At 42.1% G+C, this 22,078-nt stretch overlaps 1 protein-coding gene and 1 long non-coding RNA gene across 3 annotated transcripts; one reads left to right on the top strand and one right to left on the bottom strand.

Moving 5' to 3' along the window:
• Nucleotides 1-1,372: 1,372 nt before the first annotated feature.
• On the bottom strand, nt 1,373-19,026 carry LOC138758209 (NKAP family protein CG6066-like). 2 transcript variants are annotated; one of them, XR_011354214.1, is made up of 2 exons: nt 18,960-19,026; nt 1,373-2,458 (listed from the first exon to the last, which is right to left on the bottom strand). XR_011354214.1 is itself a non-coding variant. In XM_069926814.1 (2 exons), the coding sequence occupies exons 1-2, from the start codon at nt 9,737-9,739 to the stop codon at nt 2,298-2,300; spliced, it is 420 nt and encodes a 139-aa protein (XP_069782915.1). In that variant the 5' UTR covers nt 9,740-10,153; the 3' UTR covers nt 1,373-2,297. The 2 variants fall into 2 exon arrangements, 1 of the variants encoding a protein (XP_069782915.1); XM_069926814.1 differs by lacking the exon at nt 18,960-19,026 and adding an exon at nt 9,481-10,153.
• Nucleotides 10,255-20,410, top strand: LOC138758214 (uncharacterized). Its single transcript, XR_011354216.1, has 2 exons — nt 10,255-10,472; nt 20,235-20,410. It is a non-coding gene; the product is annotated as an uncharacterized lncRNA (long non-coding RNA).
• Nucleotides 20,411-22,078: the final 1,668 nt, after the last annotated feature.

Below are 22,078 nucleotides of genomic sequence, written 5' to 3'. Positions count from 1 at the left end.
TCCCATATTGTTCGAATACTGTGATGTTATTTCTTAAATTATATGTTATTTTTTTCCAATGGAATACATTTATTCATTTCTATGTACCATTGCTGTATTCTCAGGTTATCTTCTAATTTCCAGGCAGGTTGACATAATACATTTTTTGCTACAGCTAAGGCTATCATAATAAATCTTTTTTGTGCTCCATCCAAATCTTTTTAATTTTTGATGTTCTTTTTCCATTAAATGTGTTTCTTGTAAAAAAGCAATATCAACTTTCAATTTTTAAAAATAAACTCATTTATATTAAAAGTTATAAATTTTAATTGATTTTTATCTACTATTACTTAGGTCCCAACACCAGAGAATTCTTGCCACCCATCCTGCTGGACCCCCACTCTATAAAAACTACAATTTAAATTTGACACCAGACCAAAGAAAAAGAAATAAAAAGGAAAAGAAAAATAACCCCCCCCCCAAAAAGTACTGATAAAATCAGTACCTATTCCCTATACCATGTGGGGAGGCCTTCGCCACGAGGTGGCACCTGGCTATGGAGGGAGAAGGCAAAACGTCTGCCTCCCCTGGACAGGATATAGATGACTTTAATCGAATAGTTCATTTATTGACTTGATCATCATCAATCTCCACCATCTCTTGGTGTTCTGTCATCCATTGTTCAATTTTCTTTCAAATCAACCTGTCAAATTTTGCTGAGAAGTCTGGCTCTGTGCATCCATATGTTGATCTTGCTTAAGATTTGGAATACTTCAAAGCTTCATCTGTAAATATTGATTTTCTCCAGAAAACACTTTAATTTTGACTGGGTATTGAAAGGACCATTTATATCCCTTTTTCCAAAGAACAGATTTTGCAGGATTAAATTCCTTTCTTCTTTTCACATCTGACATACTTAAATCTGCCTAAAAAATACCTTATTATTTGCCACCACCAATGGACCTTGATGCTTTTGAGCATTTTGAACTGCTAATATAATTTCTTTATCTTTATACGCAAACATCTGATCAAAATTAAACGTGGCCCTTGTCCCGGAAATGTTTTTTTTCCTATTAGCTTTATGTGCTCTATCCAGCTCAAGTCCATTTGGAAAGTTCTTGGGACCTAGAATTTCTGCAATCCATTTTTGAAAAAGTTGTACTGGATTAAGGCCTTCAAAGTCTTCAGGCAGCCCCACAATCTTTACATTATTCCTGCGACTATGATTTTCCAATACATCAATCTTCTGTAAAAGATCATTCCTTTGAACATCCCAAGCCATAAAAGAATCTTCCAGTTTATAAATTGTATCTTTACATTATTCTACTTCATAACGAGAATCTTATAAACTTGTATTTTCACTTTATCAACAACTTCAGTATATTTTGCAATTTCTTTTTTATATTTTTAATTTCATTTTTGTGCTTTGGTCTTAGATCTTACAGATAAAAATTGTATATTCATTTGCTTAGACAATAACTGCATTTGTTGACTAAGAATAGAAGTTTGCTGTTGAACTTCCATACCTTTAATCTTAGCTTCAGGATTCTTAAAATGCATTTGCTTGAATCCCTTGGACCAATTGAGCTTCTTTGTTTTCAAATTCTACTCCTAGTCCCTCACACTTTTCTCTCTCTGCATCTTGTTCATCATCTTTTTGTCCCTCTGAATCGCTTGAAGAACGAGCTGATACAATACCATTTCAATCAGTGGATGTAAATGAGTTTGACTAGTGATGCTAGTGACCAGCGACTTGGTAGATTCTGCTGTTCCCCATAGGAAAACATGCTGTTCTATCATCATGCATGTGCAGTTGTTGTTCAACAGTTTTCTTCTGGACTCCAGCACCATCTTTACTGGCTTCATAGGGCTGGGTCGGTGGGTGGGAACAGGGGGCAGAGAAGTGGGCATATCACAGGGTTGGGTCGGTGGGGGGGGGGGAGGCTGTGGGGGGACAGAGAGTGAACCCACAGACCCACATGGTCGGGTCAGTGGATGGGTGGCTGCCAGGAGGGACAGAAAGGTGGCATAGGATACCTTAAGGCCGAGCCCCTTTCATTGCAGGGGAATGAAACAATTGTCATGTACATTGTACAATGTAAATATGTTCCAACATTTGTGCTTGCTGCAATGAAACAGCTACTTTGTAACCTTTAAAACAGCTATAAAATAACAAAAAAACGAATAGTGCGACTACATTAAATTGAAAATATAAAATCAAAAAATAGATGAAAAAATATTCAGTTATCTGATTGCAAAAGAAGTGACCTTGCAATATTGCAGGCAATCCTTTTATGATTGGTGCATCAAGGGGAGGTTCAAGACCCTGACAGCCCTTGAAAATAAACCATTCTTGAACTTGCAGATGCTAGTCCTTGGGCTTCTGTCTTCAGCTTGCAGTCAGGAGAGGTTGTGACCAGGATGATGAGGTACTTTTTGATGTTGGCTGCCCTCTTGAGGCAGGGCCTCACACGGATGTCTGTAATGGGAGAGAGGTCGGAGTTTGTGATGGATCTGGCCCACAGGAGCCACCCTGTCTGGCTTGAGCAGAGCTCCAATATTTTAAATGAGATATGTTCTAAAGTGTTTGTATGTGACCTGCACTAAACAAAACTTGCCACACTTTATGTCCAAAAATCATATCTATATATAATATAAACACAACATAATCTCTCACAATATCGTACCCCACAAAAAATACATAAATTAATCTTTTTTCCCCAATGTATGATTTTGATGCGGGGAAGAAACAGGTACTTTCTTACATTCTACCTGGTCATATTCCAAATTGAAACCCTTTTGGGAAAATTTAGGAGTTTTAATAAATCATATAATTGGGAAATAATTGCCTCTGAATCCAGAATTGTTTCTCTTAGGAAATATTGTGGATGTAAAATCTAAAATGAGGCTGTCTTAAAGCTGCATTTGGCAGGAAATGTATCGCGGTTACCTAGAAGTCAGATTCTCTTTTGGAAATAGCCCATTGGAATACTGAAATGCATCATTGTGTTCCCCTGGAGAAAATCACTTATAATTGAAGGAATAAGTATAACACATCTTTGCAGGTATGGGAACCTTACCAATAAAGTGTCAGGTTGAATACTTAATAAATAAGGTATTTATTCTATTTTATTCCCTTCATTTTTCTTCCTTTTAGACAAAAATAATTACCCCCCCCACCTTTTGTTAAAATGGGTTCCAGATCTCAACAGCTCTTTTCCTTTTTCCTTCTCTTTCTGCTCTTTTTTCTTTATCTGTCCTTTTTTTCTTTCTTCCCTTTTCTTTTAATTTATTTATCATTTTGTTCAGGGAAGGGGGGTATGGAGGCTATATTTGGAGCATGTAGCAATGATTATTTCACATTTAATTATTTATCTGCGATGGTAATTTTGGTGTTGTTTGTTGAAAATAATCAAAATAAAATATATTAAAAAAACTAAATCAGTGACCCGTTTTACTTCTTACACGTAATTGGATATTTCATCTGTGTCATGCAGTCATTTTGTTTACATTCCGTTATGTAGTTTTGTTTTGCAATGCCAATATATGGTCATATTGCCTCGCCCACAGGAAAATGAATCTCAGGGTTGTATGTGATGTCATGCATGTACTTTGACAAAAAAACCCTGAATTTGAGTCCATGGAAAAGTTTGCTATTGAGATGGCACAGTTGTGCAATCAAGTTGAACTGGAACCTCACACCCATTGCAATGAAGGCTCAAGCTTGGGGGAGTTTGCATGTTTTCCGTGAGTAGTTTCCCTGGCTGCAGTTACATTGGGAGAATTTTGGGGAGTTTATGAGAATTCTGGGAAATTATTTGTACAAGTTTCCAAGGAACCTGGATTTGGCCTTAAGTATAAAAATTGGGCAAATGCAGTTTGATAAGTTGATAGCACGACCATGTCTAAGTCAGAAGACAATGGGTTCAAGTTCAATATTACTGTAGGAGTGGAATTCGGTTACAGAGGGTTGATCACCAATCAAAACATATCCTGGAAGAGTCCTGACTGAGAAAGGAAGAATGTTTCAAACCTCTGTTGGAGAGATGTTGAGGGGAGGAAGTGAAATGTGGTATGTGGAACCTGGCCTTGATGCAGCATCTTGAAGCCATGACATTGACCACCGTAATCCCACCAAATCCCAGGCCAGGAGGTGATTTCCATCCACCGTACATTTCCTGCTCTATCGTGGACCCCCTATACCACTTCACATGGTGCAGCAATCTCAATCAAGCTGCCAGTATTTAACACCGTTTCTCCACTCACACTGGGACAATACTGCCCCCTGAGCAGAGGGAATACCACCCTCTGTGACTTAATTAAAAAAAAAATTAAATATTTTTTTATTTTTCATACTGTGAACTATATCAACCAAAATATATACAAACATTTCTTATTAAATATACACAGTGGCATTTTCTCCCTTTTTCCCCCCTACCTTCCCTCCCCCCTGTAAAACCAATAAACATTCAACATATACCATACAATAAAACCATTAAAAAATGTCATCACACAATGAAAAATAAACAAGAAAAATGTGTCATCTACTTTTGCACACTGGATCAAGTCGTTTTGTCTTCTTATCATTTTAGGGGGTGGAGGTCTGAAGCAAGCCCTCTCTATTATATTTCATGTATGATTCCCAAATTTGTTCAAATAATGTCACTTTATTTTTTAAATTATATGTTATTTTTTCCAATGGAATACACTTATTCATTTCCATGTACCATTGCTGCATTCTCAGGCTCTCTTCCATTTTCCAAGTTGACATTATACATTTTTTTGCTACTGCTAAGGCTATCATAATAAATCTTTTTTGTGCTTTATCCAATTTGAGGCCTAATTCCTAACTTCTTATATTACTTAGAAGAAGGATCTCTGGATTTTTTGGTATGTTATTTTTTGTAATTTTATTTAATATCTGATTTAGATCTTGCCAAAACATTTTCACTTTCTCACATGCCCAAATTCCATGTATTGTTGTTCCCATTTCCTTCTTACAGTGAAAACATCTATCTGATAATGTTGGATCCCATTTTAAAAAAACTTTTGGGCCGTGATATATAACCTGTGTAACCAATTATACTGTATCATGCACAACCTTGTGTTTATTATATTCTTCATAGTTCCTGAACATAACTTTTTCTATGTTTCATTTTTTACCTTTATGTTTAAATCCTTTTCCCACTTTTGTTTGGGTTTATAGCTTATTTCATCCTTTTCCTAATCTTGCAACTTAATGTACATGTTCATTATGAATCTTTTAATTTTCATTGTTTCTGTAATCACATATTCAAAGCTGCTTCCTTCTAGTAATCTAAGTCTGTTTCCCAATTTATCCTTTAAATAAGCTTTCAGTTGATGATATGCAAACATTGTACCATGAGTTATTCCATATTTATACTTCAACTGTTCAAATGTTATTAAATTATTTCCCAAAAAACAATTTTCTATTCTTTTGATTCCTTTTCTCTCCCATTCTCTAAAGGAAAGGTTATTTATTGTAAAAGGGATTAGCAGATTTTGCATCAATAGTAATTTTGGTATTTGGTAATTCATTTTTTTCCTTTCTCAATGAATCTTCTTCCATATATTGAGTAAATGATGCAGTACTGGTGAGCTTTTATATTGTACCAGCTTTTCATCCCACTTATGTTCCAGTACCTTCTCCCCTATTTTATCTAGTTCTATCTTAGTCCAGTCTGGTTTTTCCCTTGTCTGGTAAAAATCTGATAAATACCTTAATTGTGCTGCTCTATAATAATTTTTAAAGTTTGGTAACTGCAAACTACTTTGGTTGTACCTCTCTGTTAATTTATCTAACGCTATCTTCGGTTTCCCCCCTATTCTTTTTAGTTCATTAAAGAATTTCTCTGTTAAGGGAATTGGTAATGATTGAAATACTTATTGTATCCTTGGGAAGACATTCATTTTAATGCAATTTACCCTCCCTATAAACATTAGCGGTAATTCTTTCCAATGTTCTAAGTCTTCCTGCAATTTCTTTATTAGTGGCTGATAATTTAATTTGTACAGGTGGCTTAAGTTATTATCTAACCTAAGGTATCAGATTGCTTTTGTTTGCCATTTAAATGGTGATTCTTTTTTAAATTTTGTATAATCTGCATTACTCATTGGCATCACTTCACTTTTATTTGTGTTGATCTTGTACCCCGATATTTCTCCATACTCCTTCAATTTCTTATGTAATTTTATTGATATTTTTGGTTCTGTTAAGTATACTATGATGTCATCTGCAAATAAACTGATTTTATACTCCTTCTCCTTTATTTTTATCCCTTTTATTTTATTTTCTGTTCTTATCATTTCTGGTAATGGTTCTATTGCTAAAGCAAACAGTGAGGGGAATAATGGACATCCCTGCCTAGTTGACCTACTTAATATCCATTTACTGTTACCTTTGCCAATGATCCATTATATAATGTTTTAATCCAATTAATATATTTTTCTGGTAGAGTGAACCTCTGCAATACTTTAAATAAATAATTCCATTGTACTCTGTCAAAGGCTTTTTCTGCATCTAAAGCAACAGCCACTGTTGGCTTCTTATTTCCTTGAACAGCATGAATTAGATTAATAAATTTACAGACATAATCTGCTGTTCATCTTTTTTTAATAAATCCAGTTTGATCTTGTTTTATTATTTTTGGTACACAATCAGCTAATCTGTTTGCTAATAATTTTGCTATTATTTTATAATCTGAATTAAGTAGAGATATTGGTCTAAATGATGCTGGTGTTAGTGGATCCTTCCTCGTCTTTGGTATTACTGTAATTATTGATGTCTTACATGAATCTGGCAAGTTTTGTGTTTCTTCTATCTGGTTAATTACTTCCAGGAGAGGAGGAATTAATAACTTTAAATATTTTATAGAATTCTATTGGGAATCCATCCTCTCCAGGCGTTTTACTGTTCGGCAGCTTTTTAAAAAATCCTGTACTTCCTCTATTTCAAATGGTTTTATCAGTTTGTTTTGTTCCTCTTCTTGCAATTTTGGCAGTTCAGTATTAGCTAAAAACTCTTTTACTTTATCATCTTTCCCCTCATTCTCAGTTTGGTATAATCGTTTCATAAAATTTCTTAAAGTTCTCATTAATCTCTATTGGATTATATGTAATTTGTGTCCTTTTTCCTTGATGCCAATACAGTTCTTTTAGCTTGTTCAGTTTTAAGTTGCCAGGCTAATATTTTATGTGTTTTTTCTCCTAGCTCATAATACATTTGCTTTATTTTCATTATGTTCTTCTCCACCTTATACATTTGTAATGTTTCGTATTTTATTTTTTTGTCCACCAATTTTCTCCTTTTTGTTATATCATCCCTTTTTACTAGTTCCTTTTCAGTACTTTCTATCTCCCTTTCCAACTGCTCTATTTCTCGATTGTAGTCTTTTTTCATCTTAGTTACATAACTTATTATCTGCCCTCTAATGAAGGCTTTCATTGCGTCCCATAATATAAATTTGTCTTTCACTGATTCCATATTTATTTCAAAATATGTTTAAACTCTCTAAATTCCTGCCTTTTAAGTAACCTCCATCTATATGTTCTTGGAGGATGTCCTCCAGTTTTATTGCTAATAACAGGGACGAATGATCAGATAGTACTCTAGCTTTACAGTCAGTTTTCCTAACTCTCCCTTGAATATGGGCTAACAACAAAAACATATCAATCCTTGAGTATGTTTTATGCCTACTTCAATAATATGGGTATTCCTTCTCTCTTGGGTGCTGCCTCCTCCATAAGTTTCATTTCCTGCATTGATTTAACCATAAATTTGGCCACTTTATTCTTTTTGCTGGTCTTTTGTCCAGTTTTATCCAACATTGGATCCAAATTAAGGTTAAAATCCCCTCCTTTCAATATATTTCCTTGTGTATCTACAATCTTCAAAAAATATCTTGCATAAACTTTTGATCCTCTACATTGGGTGCATATATATTGAGCAAATTCCAAAATTCTGAATATATCTGTCCCTTTATCATTACATACCTCCCTGCTGGATCTATTATTTCCTCCTCTATTTTGATTTGTACTTTTTTATTAATTAATATAGCTACACCTCTAGCTTTTGAATTACATGATGCTGCCGCTATGTGCCCTACCAGTCTCTCTTTAATTTGTTATGTTCCACTTCAGTTAGATGCGTTTCTTGCACAAATGCTACATCTATTTTTTTCTTTTTTCAGGAAATTTAATAGCATCTTCCTTTGTTTATAGTCATATAGTTCAACATGGCCATCTCTTATTCTGAATACACCTCATTTCAGCTTCCTCACCACCACCATCCCCGTTTTCCCCATTTTCATCTCTCAGTTTTCCATTTTTAAACTCAATGTATGACAACAAATTTAAAACAAAATATTCTAACAACTCCCACATCCAATATTCCCTTAACCCCCAAATAGCCCCCCACTCTCTGAGTTTCCCCTTATCCCGAGCCAGGCAACCACAACTCCCCTTTCCATTTGGATTGTGAACCTGCTCGCAAGCATCAACTGATTTCGCAGTGACGGTTATTCTCTCCCCCAACCCTCCTCAGAAAACACTTTTTTTACACATATAACAAAGTTCTCCCTTCTCCCCCTTATTTCCTTTCTTCATTTCTCTTTCCCTTCTTTAGTTCTTTACTTATACATTGTTTTTCCATCTTTATATATTTTTATCGCCATTCTTCATTCTTGTTACATCTCTTCATCTCTCCTTCTGTCCTGCAAGCGTTCTGCAAATTCTTGTGCTACCTCTGGATCTGAGAACAGTCTGCTTTGCTCCCCAGGGATAAATATTTTAAGCACAGCTGGATGTCTTAACATAAATTTATAACCTTTTTTCCATAGGATCGATTTTGCTGTATTAAACTCCTTCCTCTTCTTTAAGAGTTCAAAACTTATGTCTGGGTAAAAAAATATTTTTTGACCCTTGTATTCCAATGGTTTACTGTCTTCTCTAATTTTATTCCTTGCCCGCTCCAGAATATTTTCTCTTGTCATATATCTCAAAAATTTTACTAAAATGGATCTTGGTTTTTGATGTGTCTGTGGTTTCAGAGCTAGTGTTCTGTGTGCCCTTTCTATTTCCATTCTTTCCTGCATGTCTGTAATTCCCAGGACCTTTAGGATCCATTCTTTTATAAATTCCTTCATATCTGTGCCTTCTTCATCTTTATGTTGTTTTGCCTACATATATTTTCCAACATATCAATTTTCTGAGCTAACAACCCTTGTGACTCTAATTTTTTTAATCACTTTCTTCCAATTTCCTCTTGTCATTTACTTCCATTTCTACAGCCGTTTCCTGTTCTTCCACATTTTCTACTCATTTCCCTATTTCTGTCATGACTAGCTCTAATCTTTGCACTTTATCTTGTGTTCTTTTCATTTTTCTTTTAATTGCACTAAATTCTAATGACAACCATTCTTTTAATGCTCTCATTTGTTCTTGGAAAAAAAGCTTTATCTATATTCTGTCCATCTGTTTTACCTTCTATTTCTCTGTGAATATCTTGGTCTTCTTCTTCCTCTTCTTCTGTGTCTGTACTTGTGTTTGTGTCTTCTTCTTCTCTTCTTTGTATCTGTATCTCTTCTGACTTTCCTGATGAGTTGCTTGTCTCACTTTGTCGGGCCTCCTCTTGCTTGGCCTCTTGCTGTTGGTCCTCTTCTTCTGTCCTGCTCTTCTTTCCTTTCACTCCTTCTCCTGCCGCATTCCTCTTCTTCCAGCTGAGAGCCCTGGTGTCAGGCATCCCTCAGCTTGTCGCACTGTGGTTGCCCACTTATCAGCTGAGCCCTCCCCCCCATCGGTGTTCGCCTTCTCTTTAGTTTGCGCACCTTTGTTTGGCTCAGAGAGCCATCTTTGCAGTCCAGTGGTCGGGGGTCGCGACTCCGTGGGGCTGTCATCAACCTCGGAGATAGGGCACACTTCTCCACCACGGCTCCCTGTTTCTTCGTGCAGGTAAGGCCTTCTCCTTTCTTCTCCAGCATCTTTTCTTCTTTTTTTTTCCCATTGTTTTTACTTTTTCCTTCTTGGGTGCCATTTTTTTTCTTTACTCTACAACTTTATCTTTTATTTTTTATATTTTGTATTTATTGAACTTTGTCCTTTCACTTTTTTTCATCTTTTTTGGAGAGGGCTGGTATTACCCTACCAGCCACTACTCCATCACGTGACTCCTCCCTCTCTGTGACCTCACTGAGATGGGAAAATACCACCCTCTGTGACGTCACTGGAATGGGACATTGCCACTCCCTGTGACCTCACTGGTCGCCACGCACCTGGTCTCCCAAGCAATTCCCTGCTGAGGTGGAAGAGAAGAGGGTGTGCCAGGGGTGTGATGGCCTGTCCAGGATGTTGTCTACCTCCCCTCAGCAAGAGGGGATGGCGATGTCATCCATGGAGGGGAGCATTAGCTGCCTGATGTCCTCCGCTGCCTCCAACCTTGAGCAGAGCAGCTCCCGTGCCTCAACATCCTCCATCCAGTAAGTCTGCTTTCAATGGTACACCTGTAACAGTCATTGGGGGACACAGGGAATTCTCACAGTTCTTTGTCTTGGGAGAACATAGAGGCATTAAGATGCTTTCTTTATTGAAACATAAATGTGATTGCTTGAAGTCGGGTCAATGGGCATGTTTACTCCAAATGGACTAGAATTGATCTGTTCTTTCTACCTATTGAGGTGGGTAATATTAATCAATCATTGAAAATCTTATTGACCTTTCTGCATAGCCAGTCATCACTGATGTATTTCCCCCCACAATATATTGTCTACTAGACACATGATTTCTTCCAAATATTAAGTTTGCAGCCACTGGAATTGCAGTGGACACAACAAAATAACCACATAAGGCATTTCAGAGTGAATCAAACAGACTTACTCTTCATCACCCATGCAACCTTTTAAAAGCCCGAATCACGCGCTCAACCCGCACTGACACCATCACGCAGTGACATCATATGTACGGTTCAATGCTTTCTGGGAGTTGTAGTGCCACCACGTTCACTTGAACCACTTCCTATTTGTATTCAATGTCAGCTATTTCGCCAGCAAGATCAGCAAGTTTTATTCTATCTTATAAAGAACAAATCTCCCCTTCATCACGAGTTTTGGTGATATGATTGAGGAGTGGCACAAACAAAATAGATTGTTTTTTAAATGTGTTGGGGCATAGCTGTGTGAACCTTTGTACAAATATTTGTTTAAAAACCTTTCTTGTTTTAATTGTAAAGGGATGGAGCACAAAATTGAAGTGCTTTAGCGGATAATCTCAAATGGAAGATCAGGAAAAGGCTGCTGATCAAATATTACACTCATGATGCATGTCCTTTCTAAACCGGGCATAAGGGAATGAATTAGGAATGAGACCTAACTGCTCTACACAAACATTAATTGTGTTGTACTGCAGCATACGTGCAATGATGAGTGTGGAAGGAAGACACACACACACATGAGAAGTTGAAGTCGAATACTAATTTATTGCACTGAGAGCTCTGCAATTTGGTGCTGATGTCAGGACCCATGTCATTGGTACGCTGACCTTGGGTTGGCCAGCATTCCCTCCACAGTTCCCCATCTTCCCACCATGTGAAGGTTACCTGCAACAATGGCCGGTGTCATCCTCAGGTCTGCATGGTCACCACGTTCATCAGCCATTTTGCGGGCCAGTTGGCATCTCTATGTATTTTCCACTACACAACCCCACCCCCCCTCGAACCAACAATGGGCTATTGTCCGTAGCCTTTGGTGGCCTGCCCCTGTTGCAGGGGCAGAGTGGAGACCGGCTCATTACAGTCCAGATATGCCAGTTTCAGATGGTTGACACCAAAGGTTTCCTCCTTACTGTTGATGTCGAGGATGAATGTGGAACCATTGTCTCTAATGACTTTGTAGGGCCGTGGTAATGGTGGTCTGTGTGGGGCCCATCCTCACTAACACATTCTGGCAAGTCTTTAGGTCCTTCGGGATGCAATCTGGATGCAATCTGGCCATCTGGTGGTGGCTGCTGCAAGACCAAGGACACCAATTTCCGCTGAAGGCTCTCAACATTCGCTGTGGGGTATTCTGGGCACCTATCAGGGCCATGAACTCCCTGGAGATGATTAAAGGTGCACAATAGACCATCTCCGCTGCTGAGGCATTGAAGTCCTCCTTCTGCATGGTACAGATTCCCAGCAGGACCCAGGGCAGTTTGTCCACCCAGTTAGGACTCTTGAGCCAGGCCATCAAGCCTGCCTTGAGGTGCCTGTGGAAGTACTCCACCAACCCCTTGGCTTGCAGGTGAAATGCTGTGATGTGGTGGAACAGCTTCCCCAGAATTTTAGCCAGCACTGCCCAGAGTCCATAGGTGAATTGTGCCCTGATGTGCAAGGTGAGGTGCTCTGGGACCACGAATCAGATATCCATGTGTCAATGAGTGCCCTGGTACAGGTTTCTGTGGTGGTATCCTCCAGCATGACTGCTTCTGGCCAACTCATGGAGCAGTTCACCATGGTCAAGAGATATCTCACGCCATAGGAAACTGGTAATGGTCCCACTAAGTCAATGTGACAGAACCTGCACCATGCCAGCTCAAAGGTCTGTCTGGGTGATCTGTGTGAACCTGAACTTTGGAGGACTGATAGTTCCTGCAGATCTTGGCCCACTGGCTGACCTGTTTATGGAGGCCATGCAACACAAACCTGTTTTCCACCATTTTGACCGTGGTGCTGATGGCGGTGTGCACCAGGTTTTGGATAGCCTTGAAAACCTAGTGCCTCCATGCAGCCAGGTCGATGGGGTGGAGGCTGCTGCTAGGAATGCCACACAGCAGTGTCAGGTTACCTGGGCTGACCGGGATGTCCTCCTCCCTGAGACCAGAGACAGATGTGCTGTAAGTGGGGATCTCAGGGTCTTGCTGCTGTGTTTTGATGAGGGCCATGTAATCAACCAATTGGGGTAGGGTATATATTGCCTCAATCGTGGAACTTGACAGAGCATTGGCCACCACGTTGTTTATCTCAACAATATGTTGAATGTCAGTGGTAAATCCTCTACCGGCATCACCTACGGCTCCTAGAACGCTTCCACCAGCGTTGTCTCCGCTCCATCCTCAACATCCATTGGAGCGCTTTCATCCCTAACGTCAAAGTACTCGAGATGGCAGAGGTCGACAGCATCGAGTCCACGCTGCTGAAGATCCAGCTGCGCTGGGTGGGTCACGTCTCCAGAATGGAGGACCATCGCCTTCCCAAGATCGTGTTATATGGCGAGTTCTCCACTGGCCACCGTGACAGAGGTGCACCAAAGAAAAGGTACAAGGACTGCCTAAAGAAATCTCTTGGTGCCTGCCACATTGACCACCGCCAGTGGGCTGATATCGCCTCAAAACCGTGCATCTTGGCGCCTCACAGTTTGGCGGGCAGCAACCTCCTTTGAAGAAGACCGCAGAGCCCACCTCACTGACAAAAGGCAAAGGAGGAAAAACCCAAAACCCAACACCAACCAACCAATTTTCCCCTGCAGCTGCTGCAACTGTGTCTGCCTGTCCCGCATCGGACTTGTCAGCCACAAACGAGCCTGCAGCTGACGTGGACTTTTACCCCCTCCATAAATCTTCATCCGCGAAGCCAAGCCAAAGATGTTGAATGTCAGTGGTAAATCTAGATATGTAGTACAATTGTCTCTTTCTTGACCCAGCCACTGGTCTGATACCTTATGGAAGGCAAGTGAACACCCTGAGTTGTTGGCCTTCCAAAAAGTAGTGGAAATGTCTTACTGCCAGGTGCAGTGCTAGCAGCTCCTGATTGAAAGCACTGTATTTGAGAGGGGGGGAGAGAGGGGGGGAGAGAGGGCGGAGAGAGGGGGGAGAGAGTGGGGGGAGAGAGGGGGAGAGAGAGGGGGGAGAGGCCAGGGTTTCCACTGCCTCCTACCACTGTGCTCGAGGCATCGACAGTTAGACCGGTAGGTTCCTCCGGACTGGGGTGGACCAGGAACATGGCATTGGCCAGTGCATCTTTGGCTCTCTGGAATGCCCTGGAGGATTCCTTGACCCAAACAATATCTTTTCCCTTGCTGGTCATCAGTGCAAAGAGGGGGTGCATGATGCGTGCAAATTCTGGTACGAACCTGTGGTAAAAGTTTATCATACCAGCGAATTCCTGCAGTCCTTTCACCGTGCATGGCTTAACGAAGTGTCTGACTGCCTCAACCTTTTTGGGGAAGGGTGTGGCCCCGTACCTGTGCACCAGGAAATCAATGGTGTTTACACCAAACTGGCACTTAGCAGGGATGATGGTCAGTCCAAACATGTTCAGCCAGGTCTACAGTTGTCTCAGGTGGGCAGTATGGTCTTCGCAGCTGTGGCTGGTGGTCCCAGCCCACTGTGTCCATCAGCTGCTGGAAAGTTTGTGCAGCGTTCTTTAGATTGCAGAGAAATTCAAATAAAACAAAGGGGGGTTATGATTGCAGTGTTGGGAACATCCTTGGGGTGAACTGGGATTTGGTGATACCCCTGGATGAGTTCCACCTTGGAGAACACCCGTGCTCCATGCAAGTTGGTGACAAAGTCTTGGATGTGGGGTACAGGATATTTTTCAGGTGTGGTGGCCTCATTGAGGCAGAGGCAGTCACTGCATGGTCACCAACCCTCATCTGATTTGGGCACCATATGGAAGGGAGAGGCCCATGGACTGTTGGACTGCCGCACAATCCCCAGCTCTTCCCTCTTTTTGGACTCCTCCTTCAACAGGCTGAACTTCTCATGAGGGAGTTGGCATGCCCTGCTGTGCAGCGGGGCCTCCCCAGTCAGTATGCGGTGCCTTACCCCTTGTTTTGGCTCTGTTGCAGAAAACTGTGGTGCCACTTTCTAGGGGAACTCTGCCAGGAGGCGGTTGCAGTCATTGTCTGAGAGTGTTATAGAGTCTATCTGGGGGGCGGGTGGCTTGGCTTCCCCCAGAGGCAGAGCCTGATAGTTTCTGGTATGCACCAAGCACCATCCTTTCAGGTCAACCTGCAAGCAGTGGGCCCAGACGGCCACCAGGAGTGGTTGTGCCACTGCCCATGTAACCGGCTGTTGCCAAAACAAAGGGGATGATGCAGGTTCCAAAAATTGAAATGGAGGACCTGTTGGCTGCCTTCAGTGCTGGACCCTGGTTGCTGCAACGGGTGTCGCCTTCAGGGGCTAGGATGCTTATCTCGGTGGCTGTGCCGACCATGAAACGCCTGCCCAACAGAGAGTCCCGGACATGGAGGTGGTTATCACATGGGCTAACCGCCGCATCCATCAACAATAGTTGGCCAGAGCATTTTCCAAAAACCCACAGGATGGGCGGCGTCGACGGGTCTCTGCACCCCATCACTGGTGATAGTGGCACAGCTGTCCTGGGGTGTTCACCTGCCTCTCTGCTGGTCTGGATCCCGCTGGGGGCTGTTTGTGGAGCTTGGTGATGTGCTTATCGACGGACCTGGTGCTCTTCTTCGCTCACCAGAGCATGTCCCCCAGGTGGTGATCCTCCGAGTATCACTGAAGTCCTCATCTGTGAGCAAGAGCCCTATATCCTTGGGCAGCTGCTCCAGAATGATCTGCTCAAAGAGCAGGCAAGGCTTGTGTCCCTCATTTAAAGCGAGCTTCTCGCTCATTCGGACAGACAAGGCCCTGTTCCCCAATCCATCCATATGCAGCAATCGGGCAGCGTGCTCATGCCGGGAAGCCCAAAAGTGTGGGTTAGTAGCTCTTTGAGGGCCATGTATTTGCCTTGCTCTGGAGGCTGCCATAGGAAATTTACAACCCTTGGCGCTGTGTCCTCATTGAGGGTTCTCACGAGATAGAAGCAACGGGTTTCATCGGCGGTGATGTGGTGAAGCTGGAACTGAGCCTCAGCCTGCTCAAACTAACATCTGGCTGTGACACCCAGAACATTGGAAGCCTGAGTGAGACTGTGTGGATGGTTGCTTTTACTGGATTCAAAGTTGGCCATAAAAGTGGCAGATGGAGCTCAATCCAGGTAAGCATGAGATTATGCATTTTGGAAGGACAAACCGTAAGGCTGAGGACTGGGTTAATGGCCGGTTACTTAAACAGAGACCTTGGGGTTCAAATTCATACATCCCTCAAGGGAGCAATGGGTTGAGAGGATATTGATTTGCAAGAGATCAAAGTTTATGGGGAGGAGGCCAGCCTGTAGGGATCTAGGAAAATAGAATTTCTCATTCTCTTGAACGCCAGAGAATATCGATACACATTGCCTGCTTTCGCGTGGAAATATGCGATTCGCTGGAACTAAATTGTGTCAATAGGTCGAGGAAATTTCATGATAGGCACCGTTTAACCTTTAACAGAGGAGACCATGCAGTTCGGCTCCAACTAAAGAAAGACGAATTCTCATCTTAACAGCAGTAGAGTTGCAAAAGGTGAGGTAGAATGAGCTTTGGACATCCTTGGGTACTAATCCCCACCATGACCGGTGAGTAATCGTCGGTCATCGTTTTCAAATCTACATAAAATCCAGCACTCAGCGATCTTTGTCAAAGCATCCGAGATTGCTGGAAACCAGATCAACTTGCAACTTTGAAGTGAAATGTCAAATTGGTGGAAACATTCAGCGGGCGATATTAGGGAAAAAGAAAAAAAATAAACGTCCTGCCGGGTGCATCACAGTGTGGCATGTTTGCTGCAGGGAAATGGATCGCAGGTCAACCTATCGGATCATAAGAATGGCAGAAAGGATCGCTGGAGTCTCCCCCCACCCCACTCTCTCCCATCGAATTGATATACTGGGATTGTTGCCTGAGGAGGACGCGTAATAACATTGAGGACCCCTTCCACCCCACATATTTCAGCTGCTCCCATCGGGGAAGAGATGGGAAGAGATGGGGAAGAGTGTCAGAGCCAGAACCACCAGGCTGAGGAACAACCTCTTCACAATGGCAGTGAGGGTAATGAACGACTAAAGGAACTACTCACACTAGCCATCCGAAACCCTCATTTGTACCAAACAATATTTATGTATTTATTGTCTGGATAAAATACTTGTCCTGCATATGTGTTGTTTGTCTGCGGGTGCGTTATGTCTAGTTGGATGTCGTGTGGTTTGCACCGAGGAGCGGTGAACACTGTTTCGTCGGATTGTACTTTTACAATCAGATGACAATAAACTTGACTTGATAGAGAACATGTCAAGCGGCTGCACCCACCGCTGCTGCACCTTCGCGCACATGAAGTAGAAACGTCTACATCGTTTCCTTTTTTAATTAAGTGATACAGCACGGTAACAAACCCCCTGCGCCCGCAGTCTGCCCAAATTCAACAATCTTTCCAATTCACCGACTAATTCTGACTCTTCTCACCAGGAATTTCTCAGCCGGGTGCGAGATTAACAATAGTCGGCGCCTGCAATTTGCCATCAGCCATCAAAACACGCTATATGTTGGAGAGTACAATAACGATTCTATTTTAAAGCATGTGTAACATAGTCCTCCTTCGCCCTGTCCTTGAAGACAATAAAACAACTGGACTCCAACGGAGACCTGAGATGCTTCCAGTGACATGGCAGTAACGGTCATTATACACATGGTCCAGTAGTGTTTCAATTCAACGTGAACAGCTGGGTATTTGTCGTTGCGGCACCCAGCTACGTCAAAACAATTAAATGTTACGTTTACATGTTACAACATCTCTTGTGGACCAAGGTTATTATTTTGCCCTCATCGCCCTCGTCGTAAGCAGAGGGATGAAGAATAGAATCATGGACGGTCATTGATGGAGCAGCTGGAGACGGAAGGTTCGAGAACACTCGGAAGAAGTTCTGGTGTTTCGATCATTGGCTCTGGACAACAGCAACCGTTTTTTTTCTGTGCTGGACATTAATACAACGGTGTTTTCCCGTTGGATTTTTTTAAACGCGACACTCGGCGCTGCTGTAGTTACTGCGGACCCAGAAGGAGCAGCGACGGGTCGCCCAGCGCTTCTCGGTGTGGTGCTACTGCCCGGCAGTTATGGCTGAGGGCTCAGAACATATTTCACTCACCTGTAGAACAGGGATAGTAATTTATATAGAGCGGCTCCGAGCCCTCGGCTGCTCGTGACAAAGATTGGGGAACCCGTACGTTTTAGCTCAGTCTGATTCAAATTTATTGTCAAAGTACTTCGTATACAACCCTGAGATTCTTTTCCCCTGCAGTCGATAGAGAATTATTACTTATTGGTCTTGATCAAATTCTTCTCAACGTGCACATGTAAACAAATAAAAACATGTATTAGAGAGATAGGCAAAAAAAAAATTAAGTGCAAAAGTAAGAGTCCTAAAATGATTGAGTTTGTTGTTGAGGTACCCGATTAGGGAGGGTAATCAGCTATTCCTGAAGCTGGTGGTGCGAGTGTTGTGGCACCTCCACATTTTCTGATGGCAGCAGCGAGAAGAGAGCGTGTGTTGAGAAAGAGAGGTGGTGAGGATCCTTGACACTTCCTGCCGCTCTCCAACGGCCGAGTTCCCTGTAGATATTCTGGATAGTGCGGAGGGTTTAGCCTGTGATGTCCTGGGCTGTAACCAGTTCCTTCTACAGGACGTTATGCTCAGGGGTTTTGTTTTCCCCAAATCAGACCTTAATGCAGCCGGTCAGTATACGTTTCACCACACATCTGTAGAAATTTGCAGCGTTTTCAATATTCAACGCATTGTCATTGTAATAAAACACTGTCAATACTACTTAAAATTGACTGATTCGCCATTGACAGAAATTGACTGAATTGCCTCAGGGAAAACGAAGCAGAGTCCCCGCAGAGCTACTGAGTGTCCTAGATTTTCCTCCAGCGCTTCTTAAGCCAAGGAGAATCCAGTCAAAACCAATGCCAACCCGAGCTCCAGATCCCAAACTCTGACAAGGTCAGAAACCCCTCAGCTCCTTCAGCACCCACTTGAATCGCGGTTCAGATAACTGTCACATTTGTGGCCCGTAATGTGAAATTGATAACACCATCAACACATGATTTACCTGTTGAACATCAGCGTGCGTTTATTTCCTGCTTCCATTATTCCTCCATTTCGCGCCTGCATACAACACTCGGTTGCCCCCTCACTTCCGGTCAGGTGAATACCTCAACCCCTATCTGCATACATCTCATGCATATTCATTATCATGACAATACAGGTACCCCTTCCGCCAGTTTTGAGCCAGTCTCCAGCAGTCCGCAGCCCGGCACGAATCCCCAGACAGCAGTCTCCAGTAGCCCCCAGCCTCCGTGGGTTCTTCACCTCGAGTCGCCAGCGGCCCACTGCATGCGTGGGTCTTTCAGCTGCAGAGCCGCCCTTTTCCTCGTGCTCTGCGCCAGTTCTCTCGAGATTACAACTCCTGGTTGCTCCCGATCAGAGGGCGCAGACCCCGCGGTGGTGGGATTATAAGTAAAACTTTAACGGGCCTGTGCCGAGCCGACGGCTGTTGACTCGTTTGTTTAGACCTTGGGAGCGCTGTATCTTCGCTCCTCTGCCCCATAGCCAGCTGCCACTACAGACTCTCCGCCAGCGCAACCATTTTCGCTGTCATACCAAACCTCCGCAAACTCCTGAGGAAGTAGAGGCACTAACATGGTTCACGATACTGTTGTTGTGTTGGATCCAGGAAAGATCCTCCGAGATAGTGACTCCCAAGAACTAAAAAAAAGCTCAATCTCTGCACCTCTGATCGTTTGCTTTTCCGCTTAGTCCACTGGGTTTGGGGGATTCTGAGGACCAGGCCATGACTGCGGGAGACTCTCCCGTTACAAGGAGAAGCTTATTGGAAGATCCTGTGAGGTTGAAGACTACAGCAGCGCTGGCCTCCAGATCCTAAACACTCATTCCAGATAGCGGGTTCTGGACAAAGGCTTGGGAGCTCGAAATATCAGGATTGGGATTTGGCCTGTTGACATGGCGGACAGGGATCCCGAAGGGCATCTGACTTACAAATAGTTCATAATTCTATCCAGAATTCGCATCTGTGTTGGGAGATGGACCTGGATACCCAAAGCTCGGGTTATCCGCTGTAAGCCGTATGGCTGGTATGTTAGGACTGGAGGAGGTGGTGGGATTCATGGATCATGATGTCCCTTTGCTTCTCTAATCTGTCGGGGCGTCTGACTGACACAGTTTATATAGATGCATACGTATATCCTTAAGGACAACAAAGGTAAAGATTTTATAGATTTGTGTGAATGAAAATAAAGGAATCGTGAATCTTTTCCCTGACACATGCTGCTTAACCGGCCAATGTTACTGTTCTTTGCTCTGTCAGAAATCAACTTGACGAAGTGAACTACTGCATAATTTCATCAATTCACAATTTTTCCCGGAAACAGACGTTGACCGTGGTGTGTTACTGATGTCAATATTGTTGGACCTCCTCAGCAATCAAGAATGTATAAAATTGTGACAGATCATGTTATAATATATAGATATGTTTTTGGAAAATAGATTGTGGAGTTTTTAATTTGGTCTCCCACAGATACAAACACTTCAAAACAGATCTCATCTACAATTCCGGAGCTCTGCTCAAGCCAAACAATTCGGCTCAGAGTGCCTTTACAAAAACATTTAAGAATGCCTGGAGAATTCACAGGTAGGTGTAAAGTGAACTTGATGAGGAGTAAATGAATTATTGTTTTGGAAAGCAACAGATGAACAGACACAGAAGATTGGGAATAATGCTGCTGTTTGTCTGAGAGCAGTTTGATTTTTTAGGAAGGTCATATTGTTTTGCAAGCAGAGAGGTCAAGCAAGTGCTGGTTTTCTGCAATGGCTTTTGGAAGCTTGTTTGAAACCCCATTTTGGAAGACTGGTTATGAGTTCTGATTTCAGCCTATTCAAAGCCATTCAAGGGGAGAGAGTGGCTGAACAATGTTTCATCTAAAATAAAGAAAACGAAAATGAACTCTGTGGTGACCCGAAAGAAAAAGGTCATCATTTGGAAAACCCTAATGGGACAAGTTTCTTTTGCAAGAAACTGAAGTGGCTGATGGAAATAAATCAGTTTGTGTGTGTCCAAAGAGCAACGAATCTCTCTCTCAAAACTGACAAGAACCTTCTTGAGCTGTAAACACTAACATTTGAAGCACCAAAGCCTAGTGAAGATTCGTAAATATTAGATTCTGTGCACACTATAAGAATTTCTTATTACCGGTACTGGGCAAAGTGGAGATTAAGGAAGCAGAAATGTTGGATCGTAAAAAAACAAACTTTGATATGTCAGACTCGATATATCCCAGGCTGCTCTGGGAATTGGGGGAAGAGTTATCTGGGCCTGTAGCTATGATTTATGAATCATTTCTGTTCATAAGGAGGGTACTGGAAGATTGGGGAAGAGCATATGTATTCCATCTTTTAAAAAAGTAAGATAGGGAGAATCTTGGGAATTATAAATCAGTGAGTCTTGCATCAGTGGTGTGCATACTAATAGAGAGGCTGCTTAAGGATAGAATCTATGAGCATTTGGAGAAATGCAGTCTACTGAAGGATAGTCAGCATGGCCATGTAGAAGGAAGGTCGGCCTCACGAGTTTAATTGCTTCATTTGTGAAAGTAAAATAAGAAATTGATGAAGGAGGGGTTGTAGATGCCTTCTACATGGATTTTATCAAGGCATTTGACAAGGCTTCCCATGAGAGACTCATCCAGAAAGGCGTCAGGCATGGTGCAATGGAACCTTGGTAGTGAGGATAAAATGGGCTTGTAGGAAGAAAGCAGAGTAGTAGTGGAAGGAAAATATTCTTCTTGGAAGTTGGTGATGAATACAAGGCCACATGTATCTGTTCTGTTACCCACTGTTTGTGAATTTTATAAATGACCTGGATAAAGAGGGATAATGATAGGTCAATAAATTTCCAGATGATACCAAGGTTGGCAGAGTTGTGGATGGAGCTGAAGTTTGTTGAAGGTTAAAAGAGGATATAGGCAGGATGCAGAGTTGGCCATAAAAGTGGCAGATGGAGCTCAATGCAGATAAGTGTGAGGTTATGCATTTTGGAAGGTCAAACCATATGGCTGAGGATAGGGTTAATGGTCGTTTACTTAAAAGTGTGGATGAACAGCGAGAACTTGGGTTTCAAATCTTTACATCCCTTAGAATGATAGGATGAAGAAG

The sequence above is a fragment of the Narcine bancroftii genome, chromosome 3 (assembly GCF_036971445.1).
Source record: "Narcine bancroftii isolate sNarBan1 chromosome 3, sNarBan1.hap1, whole genome shotgun sequence".
In the NCBI taxonomy this organism is placed as follows: domain Eukaryota; kingdom Metazoa; phylum Chordata; class Chondrichthyes; order Torpediniformes; family Narcinidae; genus Narcine; species Narcine bancroftii.
The sequence above is the reverse complement of the archived record's forward strand: the minus strand, read 5'-3'. Positions and strand labels throughout refer to the sequence as shown.

What these genes read in the sequence shown, in the direction of transcription:
- LOC138758209 (XM_069926814.1), bottom strand. Translation starts at nt 9,739, where the DNA reads ATGCCTGACACCAGGGCTCTCAGCTGGAAGAAGAGGAATGCGGCAGGA. An exon ending in TATTCACAGAGAAATAGAAG is followed by an intron (nt 2,459 to 9,480) that starts GTAAAACAGATG and finishes CTCCCATTACAG; the next exon opens with ACATCCGTGTGAGGCCCTGC.